General features: G+C 27.8%; 1 protein-coding gene and 1 long non-coding RNA gene across 4 annotated transcripts in view; one reads left to right on the forward strand and one right to left on the reverse strand.

Annotated features, from left to right (window-relative positions):
• Positions 1–12,324, reverse strand: part of LOC132921967 (protocadherin Fat 4) — a 43,424-nt gene continuing 31,100 nt past the window's right edge. For all 3 annotated transcript variants that reach the window (XM_060985240.1, XM_060985241.1, XM_060985239.1), the window contains 16 exons: positions 8,724–8,813; positions 8,527–8,657; positions 8,362–8,427; positions 7,271–7,363; positions 7,006–7,113; positions 6,014–6,115; positions 5,792–5,917; positions 5,398–5,488; positions 5,218–5,327; positions 4,844–5,158; positions 3,944–4,143; positions 3,677–3,791; positions 3,461–3,615; positions 3,213–3,394; positions 2,466–2,758; positions 1–495 (listed from right to left, as the gene is read on the reverse strand). In XM_060985240.1, coding sequence (XP_060841223.1) covers positions 418–495; positions 2,466–2,758; positions 3,213–3,394; positions 3,461–3,615; positions 3,677–3,791; positions 3,944–4,143; positions 4,844–5,158; positions 5,218–5,327; positions 5,398–5,488; positions 5,792–5,917; positions 6,014–6,115; positions 7,006–7,113; positions 7,271–7,363; positions 8,362–8,427; positions 8,527–8,657; positions 8,724–8,813 — 2,255 coding nt within the window. In that variant the 3' untranslated portion in view covers positions 1–417. The remainder of the gene's footprint in view (positions 496–2,465; positions 2,759–3,212; positions 3,395–3,460; positions 3,616–3,676; positions 3,792–3,943; positions 4,144–4,843; positions 5,159–5,217; positions 5,328–5,397; positions 5,489–5,791; positions 5,918–6,013; positions 6,116–7,005; positions 7,114–7,270; positions 7,364–8,361; positions 8,428–8,526; positions 8,658–8,723; positions 8,814–12,324) is intronic.
• On the forward strand, positions 10,480–11,309 carry LOC132923429 (uncharacterized). Its single transcript, XR_009661173.1, has 3 exons — positions 10,480–10,734; positions 11,031–11,140; positions 11,236–11,309. It is a non-coding gene; the product is annotated as an uncharacterized LOC132923429 (long non-coding RNA).

The raw sequence follows: 12,324 nt of genomic DNA on the forward strand, positions 1-12,324 counted from the left end.
TTTAAAATATAATGTATGTATTATTATTTATTGAACAGCAATCATATCATATTATGTTTTATAAACAAATATACAGGTAGTAGATATTTTATATAATTCAGTCTGTATAAAAGACACAAATTTTATAGAAATATAATAAAGTTAATTACAACAACAAAAAAATAATAATTAAAAAGCTACATGATTATTTCTATACAATTGTATGTGTTTATATAAGCGCTACACTTAACACATAATATACCTATATGACTAAATTTAACACAATAAAAAGGAATAATGTATTTATTTATATACACGTTTTATGACGTATGTATGTATAAATGTAATAATATATAAATACCTTATGTTATAATTTTGATCTTATCACATAGTTGTTATACTTAATATTTTAGTTTAATTTCGAATGATCGAAATATCTTAAAAATAAACGGTCAAGTTGTCTTCTCTTCTCGTTTCTTCGACTGGAGTCACACTGACGCTCGGGTCGATCTCACGCTAATAATAAAGGACAAAACAATAAATAATTAGGCGTCATAATTACAAAACCACAAAACAATTATTAATAATAATACGAGTATACTTATATATTATTGATAGGTTTACACGTCTCGCACAGTACCTATATAATGTTGTTTTTTTTTAAAACTATTGTTGTATGATGTATATGTACATAGGTATAACAAGAATATTTAACCGATCAGTAGTTATATCTATACCTATTACTATGATGGCAGATCTGCGCCGATAATACGCCTAATAATGTCATACACAGAATAAATTAAATTTAACCATAATAATATCATACAATAATACAATATGTACAATTTAAATTTTGTCTATTTAAATAGAAAATATTTCAAGTATCATAATATAAACATTAAAAAAAAAATGTATGTGAGTTCTACGAATAATAATTCTCGTTTGCTATATTTATTAATAATTGAGCCACACAGTTAACATACATTAGATGTTAATTATGTTAATTATATTAATTATGTATACATTGTTTATTTAGTAAATAATAATATATAATAATAGTATTTATTTATTATTTATAATATCGATCAATTTAAAATAAAAGTTAAAATATACATAATATATTATACTCATACACAATAAAAAAAACCATTACCTACACGTTTTCTAAAAAAAATACGTAACATTTAAGTTTTTTTTTAGTGATATCAAATTAGGTTCCTATCTAAAAACCTTATGAACATAATAATTGTATACTGCGTGTCGTAAATCACAAAACATTTAAGTATAGTTTCACCTTTACTATTATAATAAAAATAACTATGTAAGTAATAGGTAGATTGAATTCACAACACTAAACTTGTTATTATCTGGTATCTATACTATAGTAATATAGTGTCCATTTTATACTACGTATAGGTATATAATCAATGGTTTAATAAACTTAATTGTTAAATTTATTTTACTTTATAATTTCACTAAAACATCTCGTTTCCTTTATTGACCATAATAGTATAGCCAGTATAGATAACTACCTAGGTACCAATTGCATAACTTGGTGGTCTCGAACTTAACTTTCTATATTGCTATATTAGATTAGCTGTTTTAGTGTTTTGAGTGTGTTGACTGTTCACGATTCGAATTTAACAATAATTAAGAACTAAGAACTACAGTGGTAGGAGTGGTTCAACAAAATAAATGTACCTATATAGTTAACGAATGCTATGCTTTGATAATTTCGTTAATTTATTTTACGTTACATACTATTAACCTAAATACATATTCTAATATATTTTTGCAATAAAATTATCGTGAGATATAATTTGATTAAGAAAAAAAATCGATGAAATTTTAATATATACGTCAAGGGCTGTTTCATGTTTGAACTCCATTTTTAAACTAATACCAAAATTAATAAATATAATTTTCAGAAGAATTAGCAGTAATTTTTAATTTTATTATATCCACGTTATTTTGAATTTAATGCCACTCTTGATGCTAGGGAACCATATATTATAATATATATATTGCATATTTTCATGTACTTATAATTTTAAGTTTCTATACATTTAAAATTAACAAATTGATTTTAAATGTATTAATTGTATTAATAGAAAACTATAAATTGATAATTAAAGAAATAACTTTAATTACTTATACCTAATTATTGTTGTAATAGGTACTACAATTTATAGATAATGTACAAATATATTATTTAGTTGAGTTTAAGAATGTTATTGTTTAAATATCAGTGTAAAATGTTTATAGTAAGCCAATAAGGGCCAATTGGTGATTTTGGTCAATCATTTTCCGTAAGTAGTATTACTTCCACGAGATTTTAGACATAAATTATCTATGAAGACTATAACCTTATTATTTATACTCAAAGTTGATTTCTAATTTTAATATATATATCTTAATGTCATACCATTGATTAAATATACTTAATCAATGGCCATAGGTATCTAATTTTGATTTATTTTACATACCGTCATGTGAGCACACGAATTACGATCATCCCAGCTGAGCTTCTTAACACGTTTAGGGATAGCCTCGGCAGGCCAATGGGGCATCCTAGAAAATCTGCTCACTGGACTTGGAGTAGCTGTAGTCGTAGTGGTCGAAGAACCAGCAGGCGATCTGCCACCACCTCCACCACCCCTGGGAACTTGTGGTGGAGCCGGTGCAGGGAATTTGTGCCTAGATCGAGGAAGTGTTTGCTGTACTGCGCCCATTTTAGCTCGACCATTTCCATTTGTTGTTCCAGGAAACATTCTAGTTGCTATAACCATCAACAATTATGGAAACAGTAAGTCAATATTATTATTATATTAATCGAGTACTTATATAAATAAATTATATTTCACATGTAAAATATGTTTGATCCAACAATATAATATGATATTTTACATAATATGGCATTATTAAAATAATGAAAATAATGAAAATAATACATTTTCATTTAAATAATTATTTAAATAAAAAATGATTTATTAATAAAAATAATCGTGCTCAGAATTTAAATAATTTTTCGAATAATGTTTTATTCAAATAATTGAGTATAAAAGTTATTCGAATAACTATTTTTGAAAATTATTCGAATATTCTTTTTTTTAAATAATTGTGAAAAAATCAATTGAACAATAACTATTAAGATAGTAATTTTCTCAATTCATTTGGTATTATTTAATTTCAATTTTTAAATCATAATATTTTGTAGAAAAAAAAATACAAACTTTTAACCGTTGCAGTGTATAAAGGATCGGCAGAGTCCTCTTTCGGATTGAATAATGGATTTTGCATTTTAGTGCCCACTCCAACTAAACGCTTTTCGTCATATATCGGATTGGTGCGTTTAAATCCTTCAAACTTAGTGCGTACGTCAAAATTAGTTGCAGTGCCAAGTTTCGGTTGTTTACTAAAAAAAAAATTGAGTAATAAATGAGTTATAAAATATTTTGTTTTTGTAAAGTAAATCAAATACTTTTTTTGAATATGGACGATCAATGCAATTATAACTAAGCTGAGGACGCCCAAAATAACTCCAAATATCACGAATAATGTATAGCTGTTGGCAGATGTTCGACCAGCAGACCTGATAATCGTGTCTGGCAAATGTACAATAACGGGCACTGAAGCCTATGAAAAATACAAAATATTATAAAATAAAAATTAGAGAAAATAAAAATCGGATACCTACTTGTCTCGGAGGAATTCCAGTGTCTGTAGCCACAGCTACTAGATGTGCCGTGGAAGTGTTAAGATCTGATAAATCGCCTAGTACAATATCTCCTGAATCTTCAATGGTGAACATTCTAATATATGATAAAATAAAATAAATTAAACTATACATTAATCTTAAATGCAATTTTAGAGAAATAATCGTATTTATTAATTTTAATGTGGAGTAGTAGAATGTGTATTAAGTTTGATAGTATGATAAAATAATGTTAAGTATTGTCTATACCTAGATTCCGGGCCTCGAAGTGCTAAAGTAACACGATCGCCACGATCGCCATCTGCAGCTTCCACTTTACCAATCACCGTGCCTGGTAGTAATTGAGATAAAGATATATCTGGCACATAAAACTCATATTGTGGGTACCGGAATCTCGGATCCCAATCGTTGACGTTCAGTACGGTGATGTTGACAAATGCAGAAGTATTCTGAAAATTAAACATATATATTTGAAAATTATAATTAAACACGTGGTTTTCAGTTATATACATATAGGTGGTCTTGAGTCTTTAAATATTTCTTATTATAATATAAGTACAGGATAAAAATACTATTAAATAATAAATCATATAAATTGAAAAATGTACAATAAATGGTTGTAAAACAGAAAGTACCCCGGATGATAATAATAATAATAAATTACCTAAAGTAAAAGAGAATAGATGTTGCACCTGATTGAGAAAATGCAGTTACAAATATAGTAATAAGTCAACCGGAAAACTCGGTATGTTCCGAAACAAATCGACCGATCATACAATTGACGTATCTCACACTAAAACGACGTAATTAACTAGTTTCGGGTTCAAAATCATATAAAATGTATATTGTAATATTGAATGTATTTTATTTCGTTAATTAAGATTATAACTATAATATGAGGTTATAGATTTATACGGATTTTAGTAGCGAAAAGAGATTTTTTCACCGAATCCAGTTGTATAGTATGAACAAAACAGCGGAAGACGAGAAAATAATTGAACGCATGATATTCAGAACACAGCGTATTTTAATCGTATTTTAATCGTATTATAAATAATATTATTTATTTTATATAAATGGACAGGAGTTTGTGTCGTAAAAATATATAATATTTAAATTATTTAATAATACCAGTTACCAGGTACCTACCATAAAACTATCGGTAGCAAAAGCATAAAACACATAATTATCAACCGTTTCGTAATCCAGTGGTTTTTTCAAGATGATATCACCGCTGATCGAAATCGAAAATATGTCTGTATAATTACTGAGCCAATACTTCAACCGCTTGTCCTTTGGCTTGTTGGTGATCACAGTCAGCAGGACGCTTTCCAACGGCACATTTTCCAGCACTCCCGCCTGATAGTGGTCTTGTAAAAACTGTAGTTCACGAAGTGAAGTACCTGGTCGGCTTATGGTTAACGTGGCCAGCGCGTAACGATCGGCGTTATCGAATTGTGTTGCCTAAAATACATATTATTTTTTCAGTTATGCGTGCAATATAGAGTTGAATGTATACATACTCGAATGACCATAGTGACCGGTTGCAACAAATCGTCTTCTGGAATGGCACGTTTGACGGTAACACTACCCGAAACTTTATCCAGTTCAAAATATCGAGAGTCTTGAGTATCTAAATTATAACATGACCAAAATAAATTTAATGTATAACAATGCATATTTAATCCGATTTCAATACAAACCAGAGTTCAGGGTGTAAAAAATATTAGCATTTATTCCGAGGTCTTGATCGTATGCAGCAATTTCTCTTGGAAACACCCTAAGTTTTGTGCCCTGCGGAACAAAAAAAAAAAAAAATGTTAAGAAAAAATATAGTTAATAATTTTAATCATGGTCGTGGTGAGTTTAATACATTCACGCATGTTTATATTGCATTACATTAATACAGTGAAAATTGACAAAGATTTGTTTAAAATATTTTTTTTCGTTTAAAAAATGTAATAATTTATTATATTTTTGCATATTAAGAACTTTTTGCTAATTTTAAATACACTAGTTTTTAATGTTTCTGTAATACATTAGATTCGCGGATTACGATCAATCTACTGAAAAGTTTTAGTGTAAAATATTCATTACTTTGACAGCATTATCAGGTAAAGTGGCAGTATATCTTTCGTCGTAAAACTTCGGATTTTGATCATCTGCGTCAATGATGTTAACATATATGATTGTGTCTGTGTATTGTGGTGGATTTCCTTGATCCTAAAACAAATAAGTCCAGTCAAAAAAAGTCTATGAAGTTATTGTAAACCATAGGTATTATGTATAATATTATTTGATTGGTATAAATTTAGATACCTGTGCTCGAATACCGATTGTAAAATTTGAAAGGGTTTCGTAGTCCAACGCTTTTCTCAACACCAGAGTTCCTTCTAGGCCATTGACGAAAACGAAAAAATCCTGTAATAATCGTCATGATATTAATTTCTAAATATGAATGTATTACATTGTACATTGTATAATGTATACAATGTATACATTATCGTCATTATCGATCTACCGTGCGCATCTAAATAATATGAACTTTCTCATACAAGATCTAAAGTGAACATCTGACATAAATCCAATTATTTATAACGTATATATCACGATTCACGAGAGACATAAATATTTCATTCATACATTTTTGTATTTTTTTATTTTAAAAGTGTCACATTATTTATTTTTTATAAATAATTTATTTATTAACGATTGGAAAATAAAAAAGAACTACCGATATACTACTATAATATAATATACTTCAATTATTTAATTAAGTTAAATTAAGTTTCTCCGATGGTAAAATTGGGACATAATATGTTTATGAGTTTGGGAGTGGGACTATGATGATTCCTTACCCTACCTCATTGGATCCGTCAGTATATGACTATATACTTAAGTTATGAATATAACTAAAATCATTATTTGACTATACTATATTATATTATATAGGTGTCCGGTTCGTTTTCATGCATATGTATAACATACCTCTAAGATCGTTTTACTTCCGCCTATGAAAACTGGCTGCACAAAATACACAATCATCGTATAATATTGCGATCAAAACGTATACGAAGTAGAAAAAAAAATATTAAAAAATATAATATTGTAATCGGAATTTATATATTATGTTAAACAATCTAGTTTAATAGGTATAAGAGGTACAATATAATAAGGTTGTACCGAGTTGTACACAAACATGTATAATATAATATTTAGGGACTCGTTACTCAGTAGCAATTGGAATAAGATATGTATTATTATTATGTTGCTTGTCGGTTCGATAAATAATAAATATGTGTTCGACTTACCGAATGCGGTCCCGGAAGCACAGTATAGTGTACAGTGGAAAACGGACCAAGTTGATCAGCGTCGACGGCTTTGATGCCCTGAAGCACTCTGGTCCCGACCACGGTCACCTGTAATGGTAAACGCGTAGAAAATTGGTTGAAAATACGAACATGGTAATATGTTATGTATATATATATATGAAAATAATGGATAAATAACCATAATAGGCGTATAATAGTATAAACAACAATAAAAACTTATCGTTTTGAATAAAATTACTCGTACCTCGGATATGTTGAGTACGTAAGGGGCATTGACAAATATAGGAGCATTGTCGTTTGCGTCGGTGACTCGAATGCTCACGGGAATCGCAAAGTTCTGAAACACGCACGAGGTTAGGTATATAATATAATACTATACTATTTTATTAAAGCGCTTATTATTTTCTCTTAAAAAATGACATTATATTTTATCGCCTTCTTACTATAATAATTATGATTATAATTAGAGATATAGCAGGATATTTGTATTTGTTTTATAATCTTCGTAGTCTAGTTTTTTAAGTAGGTATAGTACATAAATGATTATGATTCAAATATCAACTAAATCATAAACTTACGCGATTTTTATTTTATTCCTATTTTATTTTTATTGGTATTTTCACGTTTTTATTAAATATGAATAATTTTTAATTATTTTATTTACACACGATAAACATTTATTAATTTGAATATAAATTATATACATTCATATAATCACTATAATGCTGCTATTGTATAATAATAATTTATTAATCACGGGATTTATTAAGTAGTTTAATATAATATTATAAAAATACGATTGATTATTAATACACGCCTTAAGCTATGTACTACTGATCAATATGGTAAATATTCGATATCATGTTTGCTATACGTTGTAAAATATAATAATAACACGGTTGGGTGAGTAATGCACAAAATTGCTTATGTTTAATATTTAAATTTTATTAACATCTGAATATGTTTAAATTTTACATCTTATTATTGTATATTACGTATATAAATAAATACATTTAACAGCATAGGTAAAATAAACGTAATACAAATATAGTTATCGGATATTTTTTAACATTTTTATTGCATTATCATTTATATTTAATCATTATTGTAATATTGTATATATAATCGTTAAATACCCTTTGACACAAAGATGTACCTACACCTATTATAGTAATTTCGTTTTATATTGATAAAAATTATGCAAATATTTTAAAACTATAACATAAAACAAAAACATGTATATCTATTTTATGACTAAATATTATTAAGGAAAACTTTTTTTATTAAAATAATGTATGATATTATAGCAACGAGTAACGACCAACGAGAACTTACTGGATCGGCTGTATGTTTTCGCTCGCAGATCACATTTACATAAACAGAAGATGGTCCTGAAATACCCTGCAATGACGATACATACGTGATATATTAATATTATATTATTGGTTTGATGTAGCTAAACATTTGAAATGATAATAAATTTATAATCGTATAATATACTTCTTTATCCAATAGTTTCGTCAGAGTGAGTTCTTTTGTACCGGGCAGAATGGCGATAGGACTGTCTACTTCTTTCAGTGATAAATTTATGTTTCCAGTTTCGGACGTGTCTCCGTTTATCTTCAAAACGCCTATAAAAATCAAAATGAATTTACAAAATATAAATAAATTACAAAATAAATTTAAATTGTTTATACCAATAATAGTTCCGACTGGTACATCTTCGGACACGAAGAAGCTTTCGGCCGAACCGCCGTTTTCTAAATAACATCGATTGTCCACCACAGCTATAAAAGTTAAACTGAATTAAATATTTGCGTAAAAAAAAGTGTATGATTTGAATTATTTTTGAACGCGCAAATGCTTATAATGATTATAATTTATAACTTAGTGCGTATATTAATATTGGAAATTATTTATGACTATATAACCATAGCTATAACAACTTAATACAACTTAACGTTATATGCACAATTTGATGAGAGAATTGATGAATGGTTTAAAAGTAAAAATGGATACGTAGTTAGGTACCTAGTAAAAAAATCCAATGAATTCAAATTCTTTTATTATTATTCCTTTTTTTTTTTTTGAAACCCGAGTAAAACAATGAGATGGTAAATGCTGCTTTCGCCAACCGTAACGAAAGCATGTTCCTATGTACAGATGGTAAATAAGTATATAGCCAACAGGTGCCAGGTGGCTGTTGAGGAGCTCAAGTGTATCAGCGCACTATATATTATAGGTATGTTTGGAGTAACAGGAAATCCGTTTCGGATTTAACCGAACAAATCGCTACCGATGCACGCAAGATTCTCCTCACGGTGTATAACTCATAAAAGTACAGCGTTTCACGTCAGTTATACCATATATATAGGTACATAGTATACATATATTATTATGTTTGTGTATGTTATTTGGGGGAACGATATTTTTATATATTATCACAAATAACTCATAATATACCGTAACGTGTCGCTCAGGAGCTATTGGAAATTGGAAGTTTTCGTTAGCTTGTGATGTTAACAAATAGGTTTTGCGCTATTTCAGGTAGCTGATAGATTCACCACCAATTAAATAATAAATATTAAATAGGTAATTTTGTTTAATCGTTAATTAGGAAAGATATTATATATTAGGAAATACAAGGCAATCAAAATTAATTAATAATTTTTTAAAATGTAAATATATAAGAAATAATTAATCAATTTATTTATTTATCTATTTCAGTTGTTGAGTGGTTTTATCGTCGATAGCTATACAATCTATGGGGATACCGCGATAGAATGCAATATATTGTCTACATTAAAATATTTAATGACACAATTGTAAAATGTGCATACTATAGGTTGAGATTGTTTTTGATACCTATCTACCTATAAACGTTATTGAAACTGACCATATAGTTTTCATTATATTATTTATATTATTTCAATATGTAATACTAGCATAACGTGGTTAACGGAAAATTTCAAATTTCCCAATAAAATGCTTCAGTAATATTAAAATCCAAATTATTTCAAATACATGCATATTTGATTTAATGGTTAACGAATTTTATCAAATTAGGTACTTGCTACTGACGTAGAAATACTGCAATGTGTCGTTGTACTCTGATTCACATTTAACTAACGTATGTACTTTGTACATTGTACCCATAATATAATAATATTATATTGTGCTAGCAAATAATAATTTCTACGAACACACAAAAATGATATGCAATGAATAATGACCATAATAGAGTCTTAGTTTAACTCGTAGGTAACTATAAATATTTTCATGATAATATTCATAAATATATCTAATTACTGTATATACACAATACACAGAGTAAATATAATAAATAGAATTTATTCTGGGGCATATATATTTAATATTTATATTTGTTGTACTTGTTATAGATTTAACCATATATCCAATCACGAATATTCACATTTTCTACTAATACCTATATAAGTGTTCACTGTTCAGTAGTAGGTACTATACCGCGATAGATGTTGGTACTATTAATATATTGTTATTTTTCAATTATATCATTGATAATTAAAGTCGTTATTCTTAAAAATGCATTACTCGTCCGTGATTTTCTCGTTTATTATGTTATAATATCTTATAATCAATGTGAATACATCGAATTTAAATTTGTTGAGGCTGAATATTATTTACTCTGTAAATTAAAAAATATTCGATGTCTGTAAAGCATTGAGGGTAAGTAAAATCACTTGTACGTGAATAACATTAATAAACATTTTAAACGGATTTCGATTTCATCTTTATATAAGTATATAAATTATTAATCATTCATTGTTAAGTGCTAAGTGCAGCACTTATAAAATGTCGATCAACTCATGTTAAACGGTTTAAACGTGTTTTTATAGCCTAACATATGTAATATGTATTATATATTTTACCTATAGTAATTATTATTTCGTTTCAGCTATGAAATACCCGATTGTTATATTGGTATTTATTTATTAAGTGGATTTTTTCTATTTTCTTGACAGATTTATAGACATTGCCAAAAGAAAACGTTGCCACGAGAGACGACAATTTCAAATTTTTCGAATTTCACCAATGCCGAAACGAAATATTTATGATTATTAATTATATATAGGTATGCTAATTTGCTAATTCGGCGACACGAATCTATACAACAGCTATACACATCAAAATAAAATAATAACACTACATTAATATACACTTATGTAGGAGAACAACTATATTCAGCGATTTCGAGCCACTTGTTAAACGGTCGTGACGACTACCGTACCATCAAATTTACCGCATACAATATACATAAATGATAATATACGTACGTAGGTATGTACACAATATTATTATAATACGACTGAGCACTATAACTTACTTTTCTAAAATAATTTTCACATGGACGTCGCGTCATATCGGACAATGTGAACGTTTCACGTTTTGTCGAAATCAAAGGATTATTTCGTGATCATCTTTGAACGTGTAATTGTTTAATGAATTATTCATTTCGTATAAATGAGTAGTAGGTACGTGTACCCGAATTATAATCATATACTATATTATTTTATTGTGTAGTAGGTACTGAAGATCTGATTTTCCGGATACGGTAAACATACACATTGATGTATACAAACAGCACACGTATTATTATTGTTTGTTTATATTTCAAAATGCCTGAGGTAGAGTAAAAATATTATGATTATATGATATTTTTTACAGTTTTTAGTGAAACGCGCACAATGTTCTGTTCACCTACCCAACCCCCAATAATAGTAACTCAAATGTCTTATGTAGGTTGGTATTACTATATTCATTAAAAGGTTATAATTTCAACGTTGCAAGTTATAGTTATCTTTTTATTAATTATTAATTTATTTTGTTGTTATTGCGAAATATTAAATATTATATATTTTTTTATTCACGCTGAAATAATTCTATTCTAATAACTCTACGTACCATCTATGAGTTTTAGGTGCTAGCGTGGTCCTTAGCGAAGAATACAAGTTAAATCATTTTGATTTAATACTCTCACCTAATTTTTTTTATTACTCTATAAAAGTAATTTTAGTATAAGTACTATATTAAATCTATATCAAATATGTGTCATACGATCTTCAAAGTGAAGCTTAAACGTATTTTTTCCATTAAAACCTATACGTATTTTTAGAACTGTAATAGTATTAAATTATAATCCAATTTCCAGCTATCTATCTATATATTTTTCAAAGAAATCGTTTACTCGACGTATCTTCAAACAACATGTACCGCTAAACTGAGCTACTGCTATAATATTTGGTAAAGTAAAGTGCG

The sequence above is a fragment of the Rhopalosiphum padi genome, chromosome 2, assembly GCF_020882245.1.
Source record: "Rhopalosiphum padi isolate XX-2018 chromosome 2, ASM2088224v1, whole genome shotgun sequence".
Taxonomy (NCBI): domain Eukaryota; kingdom Metazoa; phylum Arthropoda; class Insecta; order Hemiptera; family Aphididae; genus Rhopalosiphum; species Rhopalosiphum padi.